Source organism: Lepus europaeus, chromosome 7 (assembly GCF_033115175.1).
Source record: "Lepus europaeus isolate LE1 chromosome 7, mLepTim1.pri, whole genome shotgun sequence".
Lineage (NCBI taxonomy): Eukaryota > Metazoa > Chordata > Mammalia > Lagomorpha > Leporidae > Lepus > Lepus europaeus.
Window position 1 is genome coordinate 126,990,999 of NC_084833.1, and position 20,253 is coordinate 127,011,251.

The following is a 20,253-nucleotide window of genomic DNA, read 5'->3' on the forward strand; positions in this document are numbered from 1 at the left end:
TGAGGTGTTACTTATGGATAAAGGCTTTTCCATATGCATTATATCCAAAGTGTTTTCCCCCATATGAATTAGATGATGTGCAATAAGGGCTAAATTATGGGAAAAAGCTTTCCAAGTCATTATGCTCAAAAGGTTTCTCTTCATGTGAATTTTCTGTTGCATTCTGAGATGTGTCTTATTGCCAAGGGCTTGTCTACAGTTATTGCATTCATGAAGTTTCTCTCCGGTATGGATTCTCTGGTGTGATATGAGCTATGATTTATGACATATGATTTATAAAGGCTTTTCCACACTCATTAGATTCATAAGGTTTTTGCCCTGTGTGAATTCTGTTTTGATATGAGGTATAACTTATAGAAAAAGGCTTTTCCGCAGTCATTACATTTATGATATTATTTCCCTGTGTGAATCCTCTGATGCATTTTGAGTTGGAACTTAAAATCAAAAGCTTTTCCACAGTCATTACACTCATGAAGTTTCAACACTGTGTGCATTCTCTGGGGCATTATGAGGTTTGACTTTTGTCCAAAGGATTTTCCACAGTCATTACATTCATAAGGTTTCTGCCCTGTGTGAATTCTCTGATGCACAATGAAGGTTGACTTATGGCTAAATGCTTTCCACAGTTATCACAATCATGAGTTTTTTACCCTTGTGAATTTTCTGCTGTGATAAGAGGTTTGTTTTTTGTCCAAAGGCTTTTCCAAAGTCCTTACATTCATGGGGTTTCTCCCCTGTGAGAATTCTCTAGTGTGATATGAGATGTGACTTTTATACAAAGGCTTTTCCACAGTCATTACATTCATGAGGTTTCTGCCCTGTGATTTCGCTGATGTATCATGAGGCCTAACTTATAGCCAAAGGCTTTTCCACAGTCATTACAATCATGAGGTTTCTGCCCCATGTGAATTCTCTGGTGTAATATGAGGCATGAATTTTGTCCAAAGGCTTTTCCACAGTCATTACACTTAAGAGGTTTATCTCCTGTGTGATTTCTCTGGTGTACGATGAGGTGTGACTTTTATGTAAAGGCTTTTCCACAGTCATTACATTCATAAGGTTTATGCCCTGTGTGAATTCTCTGGTGTACGATGAGGTGTGACTTTTGTGTAAAGGCTTTTCCACAGTCATTACATTCATGAGGTTTATGCCCTGTGTGAATTCTCTGGTGTATGAGGAGGTGTGACTTTCGTCCAAAGGCTTTTCCACAGTCATTACATTTATGAGGTTTCTCCCCTGTGTGAATTCTCTGGTGTACAATGAGATGTGACTTTTGTCCAAAGGTTTTTCCACAGTCATTACATTCAAAGAGTCTCTCCCCTGTGTGAATTCTCTGGTGCATTATGAGATCTGACTTTCGTCCAAAGGCTTTTCCACAGTCATTACATTTATGAGGTTTCTCTCCTGTGTGAATTCTCTGGTGCATTACAAGGTTTGACTTTCGTCCAAAGGCTTTTCCACAGTCATTACATTCAAAGGGTCTCTCCCCTGTGTGACTTCTCTGGTGTACTATGAGGCAAGACTTTCGTCCAAAGGCTTTTCCACAGTCATTACATTCAAAGGGTCTCTCCCCTGTGTGACTTCTCTGGTGTACTATGAGGCATGACTTTCTTCCAAAGGCTTTTCCACAGTCATTACATTTATGAGGTTTCTGCCCCATGTGAATTCTCTGGTGTACGATGAGGTGTGACTTTTGTGTAAAGGCTTTTCCACAGTCATTACATTCATGAGGTTTATGCCCTGTGTGAATTCTCTGGTGTATGAGGAGGTGTGACTTTCGTCCAAAGGCTTTTCCACAGTCATTACATTTATGAGGTTTCTCCCCTGTGTGAATTCTCTGGTGTACTATCAGCACTGACTTCCACAGAAAGCCTTTTCCACAATGAAGGCATTTATAAAGTTTCTCTTCTGTGTGAATTGGCTGATAGTTTATGAGGTGTGACTTTTGTCCAAAGGCTTTTTCACAGTCATTACATTCATAAGGTGAATTAAAACTGAGTGATTTTCCACAAGGTTTACATGTGTAGAGTTTTCCCCTAGTATTTACTCTGTCCTTTATTGCAATATGTGACTGGTGAATGACAGGTTCAACATACCTAATGTACTTATAAAATTTCTTTCTTGTGTGAGTTTGTTGATGCATATTGAGGTTAGAATTTTCATGGATAGCTTTTTCTATTTGAGTTACTTTTCCAAAAGTGACAGTTGATTTATTATGGTTTTCTGCCATATGAACCCTCTCAGATTTACAGAACATCTTCCTTGTGAAGACTTTTGCTTGTGCAGTGGGTCCAAATGGCTGCTTCGTGATGTGGATATTGTCATGCTGAGCAAGAGGCTCACAGAACTGGAGAGAATTTCCAAGTATCTTAGTGTTATGAAATTTCTCTCCAGCCTGTAGTTGATCAGGCCCACTGGGGGGATACACAGTGTGACATTTATTACATTCCTCAGGCTTCAATCCTGAATAGGTTCTCTTTTCAATAATCAGTGTTGGAATATGGCTTGAATTTAAACTAAGTGTTTTTCTTAATTCAACTCTCTTGAGAGCTGATGTCTTGTTATTTTTCATAGAATCCTGATTCAGATTTTTGTCCTGACTTTCCTGGTTGATCCTAATCAGGTCATCCCTTTTCATGACTACTGAAATGAGAAAAAAACAATCATGTCATGGAATCAAATGTAACTGTTTCTCCTGGCATACTCATGTAAAGGGAATGAAGTTATTTGTTATCCAAGTGGCATAAGATTTTCACAAAATCAGTATGTGTTACTTATTTATAACCATTATATGGTTTTTCTCCTTAATACATTAATATACCATGAGGTTTCCCAATGTTCAAACATGATCTTTTTTACTATGGTAATTTGTCAAGGATGGTAGAATGACATTTGTGCTATGATGTATGGGATGCCTGCATCTCAAAACAGTGTCAGTTTGAGCCCTGGCTACTCTGCTTTCATTACGGCTCTCTGCCTATGTAAACCAGAAGGAAGCAGATAGTGGTTCATGTGCCTGGGAACCTGTGAGACACCAGGGAAGACTAGATGAATTCTAGTGTTTTGGCTTCAGACTAATTAGACCTAAGTATTGCAGGCATCTGGGAAGTGAGCTAATAGAGGACCTCTTTCTCTCTCTCTCTCCTCTCACTATCACTCTGCCTTTCACAAAGATGAAATAACTATAAAACATTTTAAAGAATGGACAAATATTTAATAAAAATATTCACCCACTACCTAGCAACCATTTTCTCCCTGTCTTTTTTCTCCAGTTTATTTTTATAAAAATTGTGTGTTTTTTGCTTCTCTGATATTTCAACCATAAACATGAAAAAGTTTTACTGATCATTTACTTGCAGGTGGAGAAGAGTGAAATGTGCCTGTATTGTAAGCAGGACAATATTTAAGAAGTATGATTTGAATATATGATTGTCTCGTGTTCAGTTTTCCTAGGTAAACATCATTTGTGGGATTTTTCAAATGAAAAACTACTTTGTCTCTACTCTATGACAGCTTCCTCAAATTCCTAAGGACACCCAACACCTTTAGCTTCTCAGAAGTACAACAGGAACAGAAAAGTCTCAATATACCCAAACACTCCCAATCAGTTTGAAGAATTTGTTTCTGCAAACTGGGATATGCTCATCTTCTTTGAAAAGTGTTTTCTAGCTCATTCTGAAATCACCAGTGCTGGTTACCTCCTCTCAATTCTTTCTATAAACATTCCTGTGTGGTAATTTGAATTTTTGGAGGGTTTAGATCTGTTGCCTCCTATTTTCACTGAAAGCTTCATTTCCTATGTTTTTCTTATCATTTTATTTGGTTATTTTTCAATGATACTGAAAAATAAGAGAGAAATCATACTTCAAACTACTCCACCCTTAAAGAAATCTGAGCCACTCAACATAAACCCATGAGGCTACTTGACCTTGGGTCTCAAAATCTCATTACTTTTGTGGTGAGTCTAGGATGACTTATTTTCTTGTTTTATATAAGTGCATGCTTAGTTTATGATTTCCTTTTTTCAAAGATTTACTTTATTTATTTGAAAGCTAGAATTATAGAGAGAGATAGAGAGAAGTCTTCCATCTGCTGGTTCACTCCCCATATGGGCACAACCAATGCTGGGCTAAGATGAAGTTAGGAGCCAGGAGTTTCTTTCTCGTCTCCCACATGGGTACAGGGGGCCAAGGACTTGGGCCAACTTCTGCTCCTTTCTCAGGTGCATTAGCAGAGAGCTGGATTAGAAGAGGACCAGCTGGGACTTGAGCTGGCACCCATATGCAGTGCTAGTGCTGCAGGCTGGAGCTTTAACACACTGCACCACGGTGTCACTCCTAGCTTCATAATTTCTGATGTCATAGCACAGAGGCTTACTCATGACCATCTTTTTTTAAGATTTATTTATTTATTTGAAAGTCAGAGTTACACAGAGAGAGGAGAGGCAAAGAGAGAGGTCTTGCATCTACTGGTTCACTCCCCAATTGGCTACAATGGCTGGAACTGCACCAATCTGAAGCCAGGAACCAGGAATTTTCCTGGGTCTCCCTCGGGTGCAGGGTCCAAGGGCTTGGACCATCTTCTACTACTTTCCAAGGCCATAGCAGAGAGCTGGATTGGAAGTGGAGCAACTGGGTCTTGAACTGGTGCCCATATGGGATGCCGGCACTTCAGGTTAGGATGTTAATTCATTGCTCCACAGTGCTGGCCACATGACCATCTTTTAGCATTTACTTATTTACTTAATTGAGAGTCAGGGAGACAGAATGAGAGATAAAGACAGACTGAAACAGAGGTTTGCCAGCTATAAGATCACTCCTCAAATGTTTCCAACAGAATATAATTTTCTTATTTATTTGAGAGGCACAGAGGAAAAAAAAGAAACTTAAGAAAGAGAGAGTTCACATTTATTGATTCAGTCCTGAGAAAGTTCTATGCCTGGGCAAAATCATGAGTGGGAACTCAATCTGAGCAATGAGTTAGAATAAGTTTCCAGTGGCCAGCGTTTTGGCATAGCACATAAAGCCACCACCTGCAGTGCCAACATCACTTATGGGCACCAGTTTAAGTCCTTGCTGCTCCACTTCTGATCCAGCACTCTGCTATGGCCTGGGAAAGCAGTAGAAAATGGCCCAAGTCCTTGGACCCCTGTACCCATGTGGGAGACCTGGAAGAAGCTCCTGGCTCCTGGCTTCAGATCAGTGCAGCTCCAGCCATGACAGCCAATTGGGAAATGAACCAGTGGATGGAAGACCCCTCTCTCTCTCTTTCTCTCTCTGCCTCTCCTTCTACTCTCTCCCTGACTTTTGAATAAATAAATAAATAAATAAATAAATAAATAAATCTTTAAAATAACAGAAACATTAATCTTAAAAAATAAGTTTCTGTATGTTGCCTAATTAACAAGCACTGAAGGAACTAATAAGTGCATGAGGAAAAAGGTGTGAAAGTGTGGAGAAGGAGAAAGAGAAGTTAGAATTGGGGGAATGTATCACACCTAGATAAAAGCCTTAGTAACATCAGAAAATGACTGGATTTTTTTTTTAATCAAAGAGCATCTTCACTAACAACAAAAGTTAGAAAGATACTGGTATCTCTAAATGCCTGTGTCTGATGCACAAAACCAGCTGTCATCAGGAGTAAGGCTTGAGAAAAATTCATGGAAAGAACACAAGTCCACATCTTCACACTTTCTGCCTTGGCCTCCCTATCCCTTATGTGCAGACTGACCTGAAAGGCTCTGATTCAGGCATTCTTCCACCATCCATGGCTCTGCTCCTCGCTCCAACTGGAAGATCAAGTCAGGTTTGGTAGTACAGTTCCCTGTTAATGGAAACAATATAAGACTATGAAATCACTATCTTGGGCTATTTAAAGGGCTACAGCTTGGCCCAGGAGCTATGCAACAAATGTTCAAATTTGAATCTTTTGTAAGATGGTAGATATCAGATTATTCGTGGACTCAAATTCATACCTGCCCAATATTAAACATTATAAAGTGTTCCCTTAGTTGTCAAATAGCAATAAAATGTTATCTCTGGGCATGTGAGGGGTGTCACTCACCCAAGGAGAATAGACTGCTGTAGATCTCCAGCATCACATCTCTGTACAGGATTTTCTGAGCATTGTTCATTTTCTGCCATTCCTCCCATGTAAAGTACACAGCAAGGTCTTCAAATGTTATCATCACCTATGATATTACACTTCCAGTCAACATGTTAACTCTGTCACAAAATAAACACTGACAGTTGTGTGGATATGAAGGAAAAAAGGAAGGATATGGTTTCACATTAGACAAGTTGAGTGTTTAGAAAGCCACACAGAGCATTCAACAGAGTCAAACCCATGATCTACAGGCTGTGAGAAATGCCCAAGCTGGAGGGAAACAGGAGGTTCAAATCACAAAGGCCACATCTGTCAAGAGGAATTGCACAGCAGGCTAAAAGAGGGGCAATATTGACTCTTGAATGGGCAATGTTAAGGAGAAGTATGTAGAAGCATTGAGAAAAAAAGGCAAGAAACCATCAGTGAAACTATGATGGGAATGAACAGAAAATAATTTCCAGGAAAGCACCATGCATATCATTTCCAATATGTCAGGGAAAAATATATTAAAAGACGGGGCAGATATTTTGCTTAGTGTTTATGATGCCACCTCAGAGTGTCTGTTTGATTTCTAATGCCAGCTCTAGTTTTTAGCGCCCAGATAATGAAGACCTGGGGAAGCAGTGGTAATATCACCAATGAAGGAGGCCTAGATTCCATTCCTCAATCCTTGCTTCAGTCCTGCCCCAACTCTGTTTGGTATGGCTATCTAAGAAGTGAATTAATGTGTCAAAGCTCTCTATCTCTCAACTTTTTTCTCTATCAAGCTAATAAATATTTTTAAGTAAGAGAGAAAATACAGGTAAGACAAGGAATACAAATTAGCTTTTGCCCTTGTCTATGATTATTCTACTGATAAACAATTGAAATTACATTATTACTAATTAAAGTGAAAGCAATGTAAATACTTGCCCAAAACATTCAAATGATAAACACTTGAAATAACATTATACATAATTAAAGTGAAAGCAATGGAATTATTTGCCCAAAAAGAGAACCTGGGATTGTCTGCAGTACAATCTGCATTTGTGACTCACTGAGAAAAATGCTTAGAGATTTGTTTAATAACCTGCAAAAGTCACCAGAATTGTGATCCAGCAGGCTAAGCCTCCACCATCAATACTGGCATCCCATGTAAACAGGATTTGAGTCCTTGCTGCTCTTCTTCCAATCCAATTCCCTGCTAATCTGACTGAAAGAGCAGTGAAAATGGCTTGAGTATTTGGGCCCTTCCATCAGTTTGGGAGACCCATGGAGTTTCAGGCTCCTGGCTTTGGCCTGGTCCAGTCCCAGCCATTGCAGGCATTTGGGGAATTAAATAGTAGATAGAAGATATCTCCTTTTGTCTCCATGTCCCTCCCAATCTCTGTAAATCTGCTTTTCAAATAAATAATCTTAAAAAATAAATTAGCCTCTAATAGATTATTTTCTCCACACATTCTTTATCCTATTCCAGAATCCAATTCAGCTTCTCAACGGTATTAAGGACTCCACTACTCTAACAATTCAAAAACAAACTTAACTGATTTGTGTTTTAGCACTAGGTAACTCTTCTTCTTGCAGAATACTAAGTGTTTACTTCATAGGTAGCACTAAAACACTGCTCAGTACATCATCTATGTGTAGACTGTTTCAGACAACATGACCCCAAAAATGTAGCATATTGTGCTTAGTTTCAACTCAATTCATGTATCAAATATATATTTTGCCATAGAAACAGAAAGACAAGAGACCAAACTGCATTATTATAGATGACAGTAATGTTTCATAATCATGCCAAATTCATAATTCATTTCTGTATATTCCATGAGAACAAATTTTATGTTTATTTTTATATTTTAAAAATTATAAAGATTTATTTATTTATTTGAAAGTCAGAGTTACACAGAGAGAGGAGAGGCATAGAGACAGAGAGAGAGGCCTTCCATCTGCTGGTTCAGTCCCCAATTGTCTGCAATGGCTGGAACTGCACCAATCTGAAGGCAGGAACCAGGAGTTCTTCTGGGTCTTCCACATTGGTGAAGGGGCCCAAGGACCTGGGCCATCTTCCACTGCTTTCCCAGGCCATAGTAGAGAGCTGGAGCAGAAGTAGAGCAGCCAGGTCTCAAACCGGTGCCCATATGGAATGCTGATGCTTTAGACCAGGGCATTAACCCACTGAGTCACAGAGCTGGCCCCATATTTTCCATTTTAATTAACTAGTATACTGGGACTGGCACGGTGGCATAGCAGGTAAAGCCACTGCCTTCAGTGCTGGCATCCCATATTGGTGCCAGTTCAAGCCCCAGTGGCTTCACTTCCAATCCAGCTCTCTACTGTGGCCTGGGAATTCAGTAGAAGATGGCCTAAGTCCTTGGGCTCCTGAAACCATGTGGGAGACCCAGAAGAAGCTCTTCACTTCTAGCTTTGGATCAGTGCAACTTTGGCCGTTGTGGTAAACTGGGGAGTGAACTAGCAACAGATGGAAGACTCTCTCTCTCTCTCCCTCTGCCTCTCTGTAACTCTGACTTTCAAATAAATAAAAAAAATCTAAATAATAAGTAAACTAACATTAAACACCTAAAATGAGTACTGACAAGCTGGGGAATAATTAAAAAAACACTTAGAGGTGATATATTAATTTTCTTTCCTCTTAGAAACATGTGGAGGACCCAGAATCATACCTGGGAGAGAAGGTGAATGGCAGGAGTTCAAAGAAAACTCTGGAGGCCAATGTTGTGGCATAATCGGTAAAGCTGCTGCCTGCAGTTCCAGCATTCCATATGGGTGCTGGCTCGATTCTTGCCTGCTCGATGTACAATCTAGCTTTCTACTATGTCCGGAGAAAGCAGTGGAACATGGTCCAAGTCCTTGGGCCACTGCACGTGTGTGGGAGACCCAGAAGCTCTTGGGTCTTGGCTTTCGTTCAGCTCAGCTCTGGCCTTTGCAGTAATTTGGAGGGTGAGCCAGCAGATAGAAGACTTTCTCTCTCTCTCTCTGCAACTCTTTCAATAAATAAATGAAATCTTAAAAAAAAAAACCCTCTGGTTTCCTTCTGCACTGAACAGTGGGAAAAAAACCAATATGATAGAATTAATAAAGAATAATAAATACATTAACCAAGAAAACATCAGCTTCACTGTGGAGGAATAAGCCTCTAAAAATGGAAACACCTAGGAAAATGCACCCACCTATATTAAGTGGCAGAGATTAAACAGAAGTTATCATTGGTTTAACCAAAGCATTATGTACAAATTTTGTAAAATAATAGTGTAAAAGTAAAAAGAAATGTTGAGTATTCAAATAAATGAGGTTGTCAGAGATAAACATTATGCTGTTATTAAAGTTTATACTAAAGAGAGTTAACACATACACATAATACACACATATTTAATGCAGTGCACTTTACCAGTAATGATTCTAAATAGACCCTTTCCCTGTATTCATCCCTTCACAAAACCCTGGATTGGGGCTGGCACTGTGGCCTAGCAAGTAAAATTGCCGCCTGCAGACTGGCATCCCATTTGGGCACTGGATTGATTCCCAGCTGCTCCACTACTGATCCAGCTTTGTGCTATGGCCTGGGAAAGCAGTAGAAGATGGCCCAAGTCCTTGGGCCCCTTTACCCATGTGGGAGACCCAGAAGAAGCTCCTGGATCCTGGCTTTGGATTGGCACAACTCTGGTCATTGCAGCCAACTGGGAAGTGAACCAGCAGACGGAAGAGCTCTCTCTCTCTCTCTCTCTCTCTCTCTCTGCCTCTCCCTCTCTGTGTGTAACTCTTTCAAATAAATAAATATTTTTTTAAAAAAATACCCTGAATTTCACCATTTCACTTGATTTACCCCATGAGATACCGGGAAATGTGATAGAAATAGACAATTTGTTAAAGAATTTATTTATTTGAAAGAGTTACACAAAGAGAAGAGAGGCAGAGAAAAGAAAAGAGAGAGGGAGGGAGGGAGGGAGGGAGGGAGGGAGGGAGGGAGGGAGAAAGAGAGGTCTTCAAACCACAGATTCACTCCCCAGATGGCTGCAATGGCTGGAGCTGTGTAGATCCAAAGATATGAGCCAGAAGCTTCTTCCAGGTCTCCCACAAGGGAGCAGGGGCCAAAGGACTTGGGCCATCTTCTACTGTTTTCCCAGGCCATAGCAAAGAGCTGGATCAGAAGTGGAGCAGCCAAGTCATGGACTGACACCCATATGCAGGCAGTGTCTTTACCTGCTATGCCACAGAAATAGCCCCAGAAATAGACAATTTGTAAAGTATTTGACTTATAAGATTTTCTTTTTGTGACAGTTATCTTCCGAAAAACCCTGGGGCCTGCGTATTGAAGAGATAGTATGTAGGCTGGTGCCATGGCTCCCTAGGCTAATCCTCCACCTGCAGCACTGATACCCCAGGATCTAGTCTTGGTTGGGGCACCAGTTCTGAATGAGTTGCTCCTATTCCAGTCTAGCTCTCAGCTGTGGCCTGCGAAGGCAGTGGAGGATGGCCCAACTGCTTTGGCCCTGCACCCACATGGGAGACCAGGAGGAAGCACCTGTCTCCTAGCTTTGGATCAGCACAGCATGCTGGCCATAGCGGCCATTTATGGGGTGAACCAATGGAAGGAAGACCTTTCCATCTCTCTCTGTCACTAACTCTGTTAAAAAAAAAGAGATAATATATAGCCAAGATTCATCACAAACCCCAGGCACTTAAGTTAAGCCTCAATCAGTTCCCCAAATGACAAAACTCTCATTTCTGCTCCTGGACTGATCATAGGAACTGCCCAGCTGAGTGCAGCCCATAACACAGAGTCAGAACTGCAAATAAAATGGCTATTTGTTAAGCCGTTATGTTTTCTGAGTTGTCCTACATCAAATGCTGATATGTATCAGTAAGTATGGCAGAAAGTTGAATTACATGCAAACTACAATGCATACAACTTCAAAATTTCATTTAGAAGTTCACATAAAACAGGCCAGCATTGTCACATAGCAAGTAAACCTGTAGTCTGCAATACAAGCACTCCATATGAGCACTGGTTCATGTTCTGGCTGTTCTGCTTTTGATCCAGCTTCCTGCTGATGGCCTGAGAAAAGCAATGGAAGATTATCCAAATACTTGGGCAAATGCTACCAATGTGGGAGATCCAGATGAAGATCTTGGTTCCTGGCCTGATTCTGTCCTGGCCCTGCTCAATGTGGCAATCTGTGATGTGAATAAGCAGAAGGAAGATCTCTCTGGGTCTTTCCTCTATATACAGAAGATCAATTTAGTATAAAGATTTCAACAGTTTGCACCCACATAGAAACACAAAGTGAAACATACTGTTTGAGTACTAGTTATAGCATTAAATCAAAATGTACAGCACATTAAGGACAGAGATCCCACATGAGGAGCAAGTGCACAGTGGCTCCTGTTGTTGACCCAACAAATTGACACTCTAGTTTATGGCGCCAGTAACCATCCTAGGCTGTTGTCATGAGTTGCCAAGGCTATGGAAGCCTTCCAAGTTTGCCGACTCTGATCATATTTAGACAAGGTCATAAAAGACAGAGTGAGGATAGTAACCAATGATCCTAAGAGTGGCATTTACCAGGTTTGAACAATTATACAGCATTAAGTGGGGAGGAGGACCATCAGTACACACAGGTTGGGAGTAGATCATTGGTGGTAGAGTAGAGGTTATGATTACAAAGGAATGAGGCCCAAGTGCACCAGACAGGGCCTAGAACAAAGGACAGAGTCATTATTAGAGGAGCTAAGAAAGGTGCTGTCTAAGCTACAAGTAATTTTTCTGATTGAGAGGCAAATAGAACCTGATAGAAGGGGCTTGATAATAATCTGGTGGGCTTTAGGCCTTGTAAGTTAAGAGGCCCAGACCTATCTATCTCTTCACATGGGGTCCATCCTAAGGGAGGTGTGAACCTCCTAGGGGAAGGCACTCTGTTGACTTTCATTACTTGGCTGGCCTGGGAGGAGAGCTGGCCAGGTAAAGGCAGGTGGCATCTCTAACAGGAAATTTACAGTTCTGCCTGCAATGTTGCTGACCCTACTTGACCATCCCCTCAGCTGCAGTGGTCACTTTGGAAGCTGGGCTGAGTGAAGGGCTTTTCAGCTTAGAGCCAATAAGATCTGTGGCTCTGACCTGGGCATCCTTCGGCTCCAGGGCAGGTCCATTTCCAGTGATCCAACTCTTGGCAGAGCTGCCAGGGCTCTTCACAAGCTGACTTCTGCTGAAGCCCAGGCTTACCACATTGAAAGCCACTGCAGTGGACTGGCCTGTTGGGTCTCCTTGAGGGCAGATCACTGTACAGATCAGCCATTAATAGGCCTGCCACTCATTGCTTCTGATGCCTAGCTTTCTTTTCCTCCTGGTTTGTGTTAAAGCAGACCAGAGGATGCAAGTCAAGGGAGTACCCGTGTCCCATCTCTAATCTTCGGTGGCCTGAACTACAAGTCTATAGTCACAGGCATGTTCTGTAGTAGTTTTTTCTAAGGTAGACAATGCCCATGAGGAAAATTATATTCTCACTTTAAAACTTTCTTTCCCTTTGGTCTGAAAGGGAGGTTTTTTCTACTTACTGTATGCTTCGCTGATGGCGAAGTGAATCTAGCTATGAGATTATTATTTAAGTTCTTATTTTGGCTATGCTATTACAGAAAAATGTTAGCCATCTCTTTTATAAGGTCTAAAGATTAAATTGTGCGTCCTACAGATTCCTTCATAATAGAATTAGTTTCCTACCTTGAAGAGAATAGAGAAATGAAAGAATAAGTTGGGCTTAGAATAGAGAAATGAGGGAGCAAGTCCTAGATCGCTTGCTGACAATAGCAATATCACATGAATACTTAGCAAACAGTTTCAACCATTAGATAACAACTTAAGAAAACATTTACCAGAAGGTCCAATGCCTTCTATAAATTTTAAGAATCATGTATTTGAAAACACGTCTTAAATATCTAACATGGTGTAGTTTGTTTAACCAGTAAACTTAAGCACAACCATATAAAATGTTTTTAGTTTCTTTCTACCAACAAGTCTAAAACATATGATACACAGATTCAGGTCCCACGAATTAAAATGTATCTTTGATTGATTTTAGCAGCTTAAATTTATGGACAATCTATAAGCCATTTAAAATAAAACTCTTAATAAAATTTCCCCATGTGGACATACAATATGTACACACATATAATACAGCATAATAGACCAATATAGCAATTTTAATAATAGCTTTTAAAATCTTTAACTCTTTTTCTAGATTGCCAATGGATTTGAATTGCTTTTTCTTTTTAGTAACCTCTCAATGTTCTTATCAATTTTTTGAGATCCGCTTCTTGCATTTCTTCTATCTCATCATCTTCATAATCTTGAATTGGGGTGTCTTTTTCATTTGGGGGCGTCATAGTGTCTTCCTTGTTCTTGTTACCTCGGTTTTTGTGTTTGTTGTTTGGCATGTTGGAGATATTTGGTTTCTTCACTGTGGTGTTTTTTCTTGTTACACTATGGCTCTATATTAAGTGGACTGTCTGCTTTCAGTGGAGCCTTAGAGGCTTGAGATGAGTGTGGACTGAGAGCTGTGTTTGGTTCCTCAGGGTTGAGGGTGTGTCAAAGATGACACTCCCAGGTTAGGTGTGGTAAATCTCTCTTTCTTTTTTTGATTTAAAAGGGAAGTAATTCCGCACAGCTGAACGTAATTGGAGGTAGTTATAAGGCAAATGATATACCCACAGGAGCCAGAGATCTGAAGCTCTTTCCCAAGGACCACAAAGGGAATCTGTGCTGCCCTCAGTGTGGGCTCCAATTCTCCTGCAGTCTCCCACTGGGTTGCCAAGTAGATGCTAATCTCCTGTTATTTCACCCCTCCCCCCAGAGTCAGGTTTTTCTGCTAGGCTCAGGGCTGGTGCAGACCTGAGGTCGCCCTGCTTATGATGTATGTCCAAAATGGCGCCTGCTCTGTCTTGCTCGCCTTTGAGAGGTGAGTGGAGAGAGAGAAACTTGTGTCTGTATCAGTCACTTTTTTTATTTTTTTCCTATCTCTCTTCTAGTTAGCCTGGTGAACTTTTCCCCACGGAGTTTCAAGCCTCGTTCCCTCTAGCCTCCTCTTTCCGCTTGCCCGCTGGTATCTCGGGCTATTGAGGTTTGGCTCACCTCGCATTCCAGCGCTGGTGTATTGAGTCTGCCGCTGGTGTCCCGAACTTGGGCTCTCACGCTCTCCACGCAGGTCCACTGTGAATCACTAGTTCCGGAAGAATTTCCTCTGCTGTTTCATCCCCTACTCTTCCTTGACCCTGCAGTATCTCAACTTATATTAAACTTTCTCTCCCCCCGGACTAATAGTGTGCTCCCTGCCTATTCCGCCATCTTGCCCAGGAAGTCGCTATTTGCCTTCAATATATATACAATATTTTCAAATATTTTTTTAAAAAAAACTTAGAAAAAAGCTCCTATAAACACAATTATTGCCTATCAATTAGAACTTAGAAAAGCTGCTGATACTAAAAAAAAGTCCTGGTATTCAAACAAATAAATTATCTGGAGACCATAAGGTTGTTCTTCACATTCTGGCTTATATATGGTCATTGTGTTCTTTTGGTTTATATTTTAAAAAGCTTATTATCACATGATATCTAATTTAATATAATTTTACTATCTCACAAAGCAGGATAAAGGTTCACAGTAATTTTCTGTAGCTGCATGTGTACTGCATATTGTTCAAGAAGAAATTATTGAAAGGGGGGAAATTTTTATGATATGCTTTTTGGGTTTTTTTAAAGATTTATTTATTTATTTGAATGTCAAAGTTACATAGAGAGATGAGAGGCAGAGAGAGAGAGAGAGAGGTCTCCATCTGATGGCCCACTCTAAAAGGGCTGCAATGGCAGGAGCTGCACCAACCAAAGCCAGGACCCAGGAGCTTCTTCCAGGTCTCCCACATGAGTGCAGGGACCCAAGGACTTGAGCCATCTTCTTCTGCTTTCCCAGGCCATAGCAGAGAGCTGGATCAGAAAAGGAGCAACTGAGTCTTGAACCCGTGCTGATATGGGATGTGGGTGCTTCAGGCCAGGGTATTAATGTGCTGTGCCACAGCACCAGCCTCATCTTATGCTTTTTGAAAGTAATACACCCCAAACATAGCATTAGTAGCAAAAGGGAAGATGTGCTCCTGAAAGTTTTCTAAAGCAGTACTATTTAAACTGGTGACAATTTCTGAAATGGATCTGAAAAATAAATGTTTTTAATTAAGTGTGGCAAAATAGAGAACATTAGACAGAAGTTAGAGTGTGGGTATTTACAAATCACGTGACACTACACAAAGCACTTTTCTCCTGAAATACAATTTGTTTCATCTTTTTTAGAGATTCTGTCAAAACTTCCTTGCACTACCAGGAAGGACTACTAGAATACAGGGGACAGGAGTCCTCCAAGATGGCAGAATAGGGAGGGAGCACACTGATAGTCTGGGAAAAGATAGTTTAATAAAAGTGGAGATACTGTAGTTTCAGGGAAACTGCAGAGGAAACTCTTCTGCAACTAGTGGGACATGGTGGACCTATGTGGAGGGCACAGGTGCACACAGCTCGAGACCCCAGCTGCTGAGTCTACACACCAGTGCTGGAAAGGGAAGTGAGGCAAAACCTCAGTAGCCCAAGACACAGGTGGGGAAGTGACAGGAAGAGCCTAGAGGGAACGAAACTTGAAGGCCTGGAGGGGAAAGTTCACCAGGCACTCAAAAAAGAGAGAAATAAAATAAAATAAAAGGGACCAGTATGGACACAATTCTCTCTCTCCACTCACCTTACAAAGGCGAGCAAGACAAAGAGCAGGCACCATTTTGGACATACATAAAAGCTGCACCACCCCAGAACTGTGCCCACCCTCAGTTAAGCAGAAGAACCTGACTATGGTGGGGAGAGATAACAGGAGGATAGGACCTAGTGAATGTGTGGAGGCTATGAACTGTGACTGTGAAAAAAACAACTGAGTGTGTGTAGGAGAACTCATGGAGTGCCTGAGACATGAGTACTCTCAGGAGATGCTGCAAGCTTGGTAATTTTGGCAACCTGGTGGGAAATTGCAGGGAATCTGAGCTTACACTGAGGACTGCACAAATCCTTTGTGTGGTCCTTGGGACAGAGCAGATGAATATTATACCCACAAGGGCCAGAGCTCAGACACTGACTGCCTTCAATTCTGCTTAGCTGTGCAGAATTACTTCCCTTCTGAATCGAGAGAGAGAGAGAGAGAGAGAGAGAGAGAGAAAGCGAATAAATTTAATACATCTAACCTGGGTGTGTCACCCTTACCCCTAAAGAATCAAACAGAGCTCTCTGGCCACACCCATCACAAACATCTAAGGATCCATCAAAAGCAGACAGTACACTTAATACAGTCAGAGTATAACAAGAAAAACCACTACAGCAAAAAAAAAGAAGAAGAAGAATCCAAAGAATATCTCCACAATGCTAATCAACAAATGCAGAAACTGAGGAAATAAGGACAAGGAAGACATTATGATGCCCCCTGAATGAACAAGACACCCGATTCAAGATTATAAAGGTGATGAGATAGAAGAAATGCAAGATACAGATTTCAAAAAATTTATGGTAAGAACACTTAGAAGTTCTCAAAAACAAATTCTTGAACTACAAAATCCTTACTGGACAGGGTAGAAAATCTCTCTCAAGAAAATGAAATCTTAAAGAGGAATCAAAATGAAATGAAGAAACTAGTAGACCATGAAATTGTGAGAGTGAAAAGAAATCAAAATGAATTGAAGAATTCAATAGATCAAATGACAAACACATTGGAGAGCCTTAAAAACAGAGCCAGTGAAGCAGAAGAGAGAATATCAGACTTAGAAGACAGAGAACAGGAAAGGAACCCAGCAAACAAAGAAAAGAAGAGGAAATTAGAAATCTAAAATATATTGTTGGGAATCTACAGGATACTATTAAAAACCCCAACATTTGGGTTCTAGGAATTCCTGAATGCATTGAGAGAGAGAAAGGTCTTTTTAGTGAGATACTAGCAGAAAACTTCCCAGGTTTGGAGAAGGACAGAGGCATCTTAGTACAGGAAGCTCATAGAACCCCTAGTAAACATGACCAAAAGAGATCTTCACCATGACACGTTGTAATCAAAGTCACTACAGTGAAACATAAAGAAAAAATTCTAAAATGTACAAGAGAGAAACGTCAGATTACTCTCAGAGGATCTCCAATTAGACTCACAGCTGACTTCTCATCAGAAACCCTACAGGCTAGGATGGAATGGTGAGACATAGGCCAGGTACTAAGAGAGAAAAACTGCCAGCCCAGAATATTATATCCTGTAAAGCTCTCATTTGTGAATGAAGGGGAAAGAAAGACCTTTCATAGCAAACAGAAATTGAAAGAAGTTGTCACCACTTGCCAGCCATGCAAAGGACGCTTTAAGATGTATTACACACAGAAACACAGAAACAAGGCCATCAATATGAAAAAAGGTAAAGGAAGAAGACCTCCCAGTAAAAGGTCACAGGAAGTTCAAAGCATATATTAGAAATATCTTTGGGAAAATGGCAGGGCAAAGTTACTATGTACCAATAGCCACATTGAATGTTAATGGCCTCAACTCTCCAGTTAAAAGACACAGATGGCTGAATGGATTAAGGAACAAAACTCATCTATTTGTTGCTTATAAGAAACACATCTTTCCAACAAAGATGCATGCAGACTGAATGTGAAAGGTTGGAAAAATATATTCCATGCCATCAGAAATGAAAAAGAGCTGGTGTAGCCATCTTAATATCAGACAAAAGAAACTTTAACACAAAAACTGTTAAGAGACAGAGAGGGGCACTATATAATGATAAAGGGTTCCATTCAACAGGAAGATGTAACTATTATCAATGTATATGCACCTAATTACAGGGCAGCGGTTTATTTAACATATATGTTAAGGGACTTAACAGGGAGACATAGACTCCAATATAATAGTATGGGAGGACTTCAATACTCCACTCTCAGAAATAGATTAACCAGACAGAAGATCAACAAGGAAACAGCAGATTTAAAAGACAATATTGCCCAAATGCATCTAACAGATATCTACAGAACTTATAATCCTACACTTAAAGAATTTACATTTTTCTAAGCAGTGCATGGAACCTACTATAGGATTCACCACATACTAGGCCATAAAGCAAGTCTCAGCAAATTCAAAAGAATTAGAATCATACCATGCAACTTCTCAGACCACAGAGGAATGAAGTTGGAAATGAGCAACTCAGGAATCCCTAGAATATATGCAAACACATGGAGACTGAAAAACATGCTCCTGAATGAAAACTTGGTCACAGAAGAAATCAAAAGAGAAATCAAAAACTTTCTGGAAGTAAATGAGAATAACAACACAATATACCAAAAATTATGGAATACAGCAAAAACAGAGTTAAGAGTCAAGTTTATAGCAGTAGGTGCCTATATCAAGAAATTGGAAAGGCACCAAATAAATGAGCTTTCAATGCATCTCAAGGATCTAGAAAAACTGCAGCAAACCAGACCCAAATCTAGTAGGAGAAGAGAAATATTTAAAATCAGAGAAGAAATCAACAGGATTGTGTTAAAAAAATTTACAAAAGATCAGCCAAACAAAGGTCTGGTTTTTTTTGAAAAAATAAATAAAATTGGCACCGCATTAGCCCAAATAACTAAAAATAGAAAAGACCCAAGTAAATAAAATTAGAGATGAAAAAGGAAGCATAACAGCAGACATCACAGAAATAAAAAGAATCATCAGAAATTACTACAAGGACTTGTATGCCAGCAAACAGGGAAATCTATCAGAAATGGATAGATTCCTGGACACATACAACCTACCTAAATTGAACAATGAAAACATGGAAAACTTAAACAGACCTATAACAGAGACAGAAATAAAGGACCTCCCAAGAAAGAAAAGCCCAGGACCAGATGATTTCACCACTGAATTCTACCAGACATTTAAAGAAGAACTAACTCCAATTCTTCTCAAACTATACAGAATAATCGAAAAAGAGTGAATCCTCCCAAATTCTTTCCATGAAGCCAGCGTCCCCTTTTCCCCTAAGCCACAAAAAGATGTAACATTGAAAGAGAATTACAGACCAATATCCCTGATGAACATAGATGCAAAAATCCTCAATAAAATTCTGGCCAATAGAATGCAACAACACATAACAAAGATCATCCACCCAGACCAAGTGAGATTTATCCTTGGTATGCAGGGATGGTTCAATGCTCGCAAAACAATCAATGTGATACACCACATTAACAAACTGCAGAAGAAAAAACATATGATTCTCTCAATAGATGCAGAGAAAGCATTTGATAAAATACAACACCCTTTCATGATGAAAACTCCAAGCAAACTGGGTATGGAAGGCACATTCCTCAATAAATCAAAGCAATTTATGAAAAACACACGGCCAGTATCCTATTGAATGGGGAAAAGTTGGCAGCTTTTCCACTGAAATCTGGTACCAGACAGAAATGCCCACTTTCACCACTGCTCTTCGATGTACTTCTGGAAGTTTTAGCCAGAGCCATTATGCAAGAAAAAGAAAGCAAGGGATACAAATTAGGAAGGAAGAAGTCAAACTATCCCTCTTTGCAGATGATATGATTCTTTCTTTAGGGGATCCAAAGAACTCTACTAAGAGACTATTGGTGCTCATAGAGGAGTTTGGCAAAGTATCTGGACATAAAATCAATGCAAAAAATAAACTGCCTTTGTATACACACACAATGCCAGTGCTGAGAAGGAATTTCTAAGATCAATCCCATTCACAATCACCCAAAAACAATCAAATACCTTGGAATAAACTTAACCAAGCACGTTAAAGATCTCTAAGATGAGCATGACAAAATCTAAAAGAAAGAAATAGAAGAGGATAACGAAAAATGGAAAATCTTCCATGCTCATGCATTGGAAGAACCAACATCATCAAAATGTCCATTATCCCAAAAGCAATTTATAGATTCAATGTGATACCAATCAAAATACGAAAGACATTTTTCTCAGATCTGGAAAAAAATGATGCTGAAATTCTTATGGAGGCACAGAAGACCTCCATTAGCTAAAGCAATCTTGTACAACAAAAACAAGCTGGAAGTATCAAAATACCAGACTTCAAGACATACTATAGGGCAGTT

The 20,253-nt window shown here is 40.1% G+C and overlaps 1 protein-coding gene across 1 annotated transcript; it reads right to left on the reverse strand.

Moving 5' to 3' along the window:
• Positions 1 to 259: 259 nt before the first annotated feature.
• Positions 260 to 8,829, reverse strand: LOC133764008 (zinc finger protein OZF-like). The gene is given in 5 exon segments (XM_062197664.1): positions 260 to 329; positions 900 to 1,942; positions 2,189 to 2,463; positions 5,731 to 5,823; positions 8,769 to 8,829. Coding segments are annotated over 5 exon segments (1,542 nt in total).
• Positions 8,830 to 20,253: the final 11,424 nt, after the last annotated feature.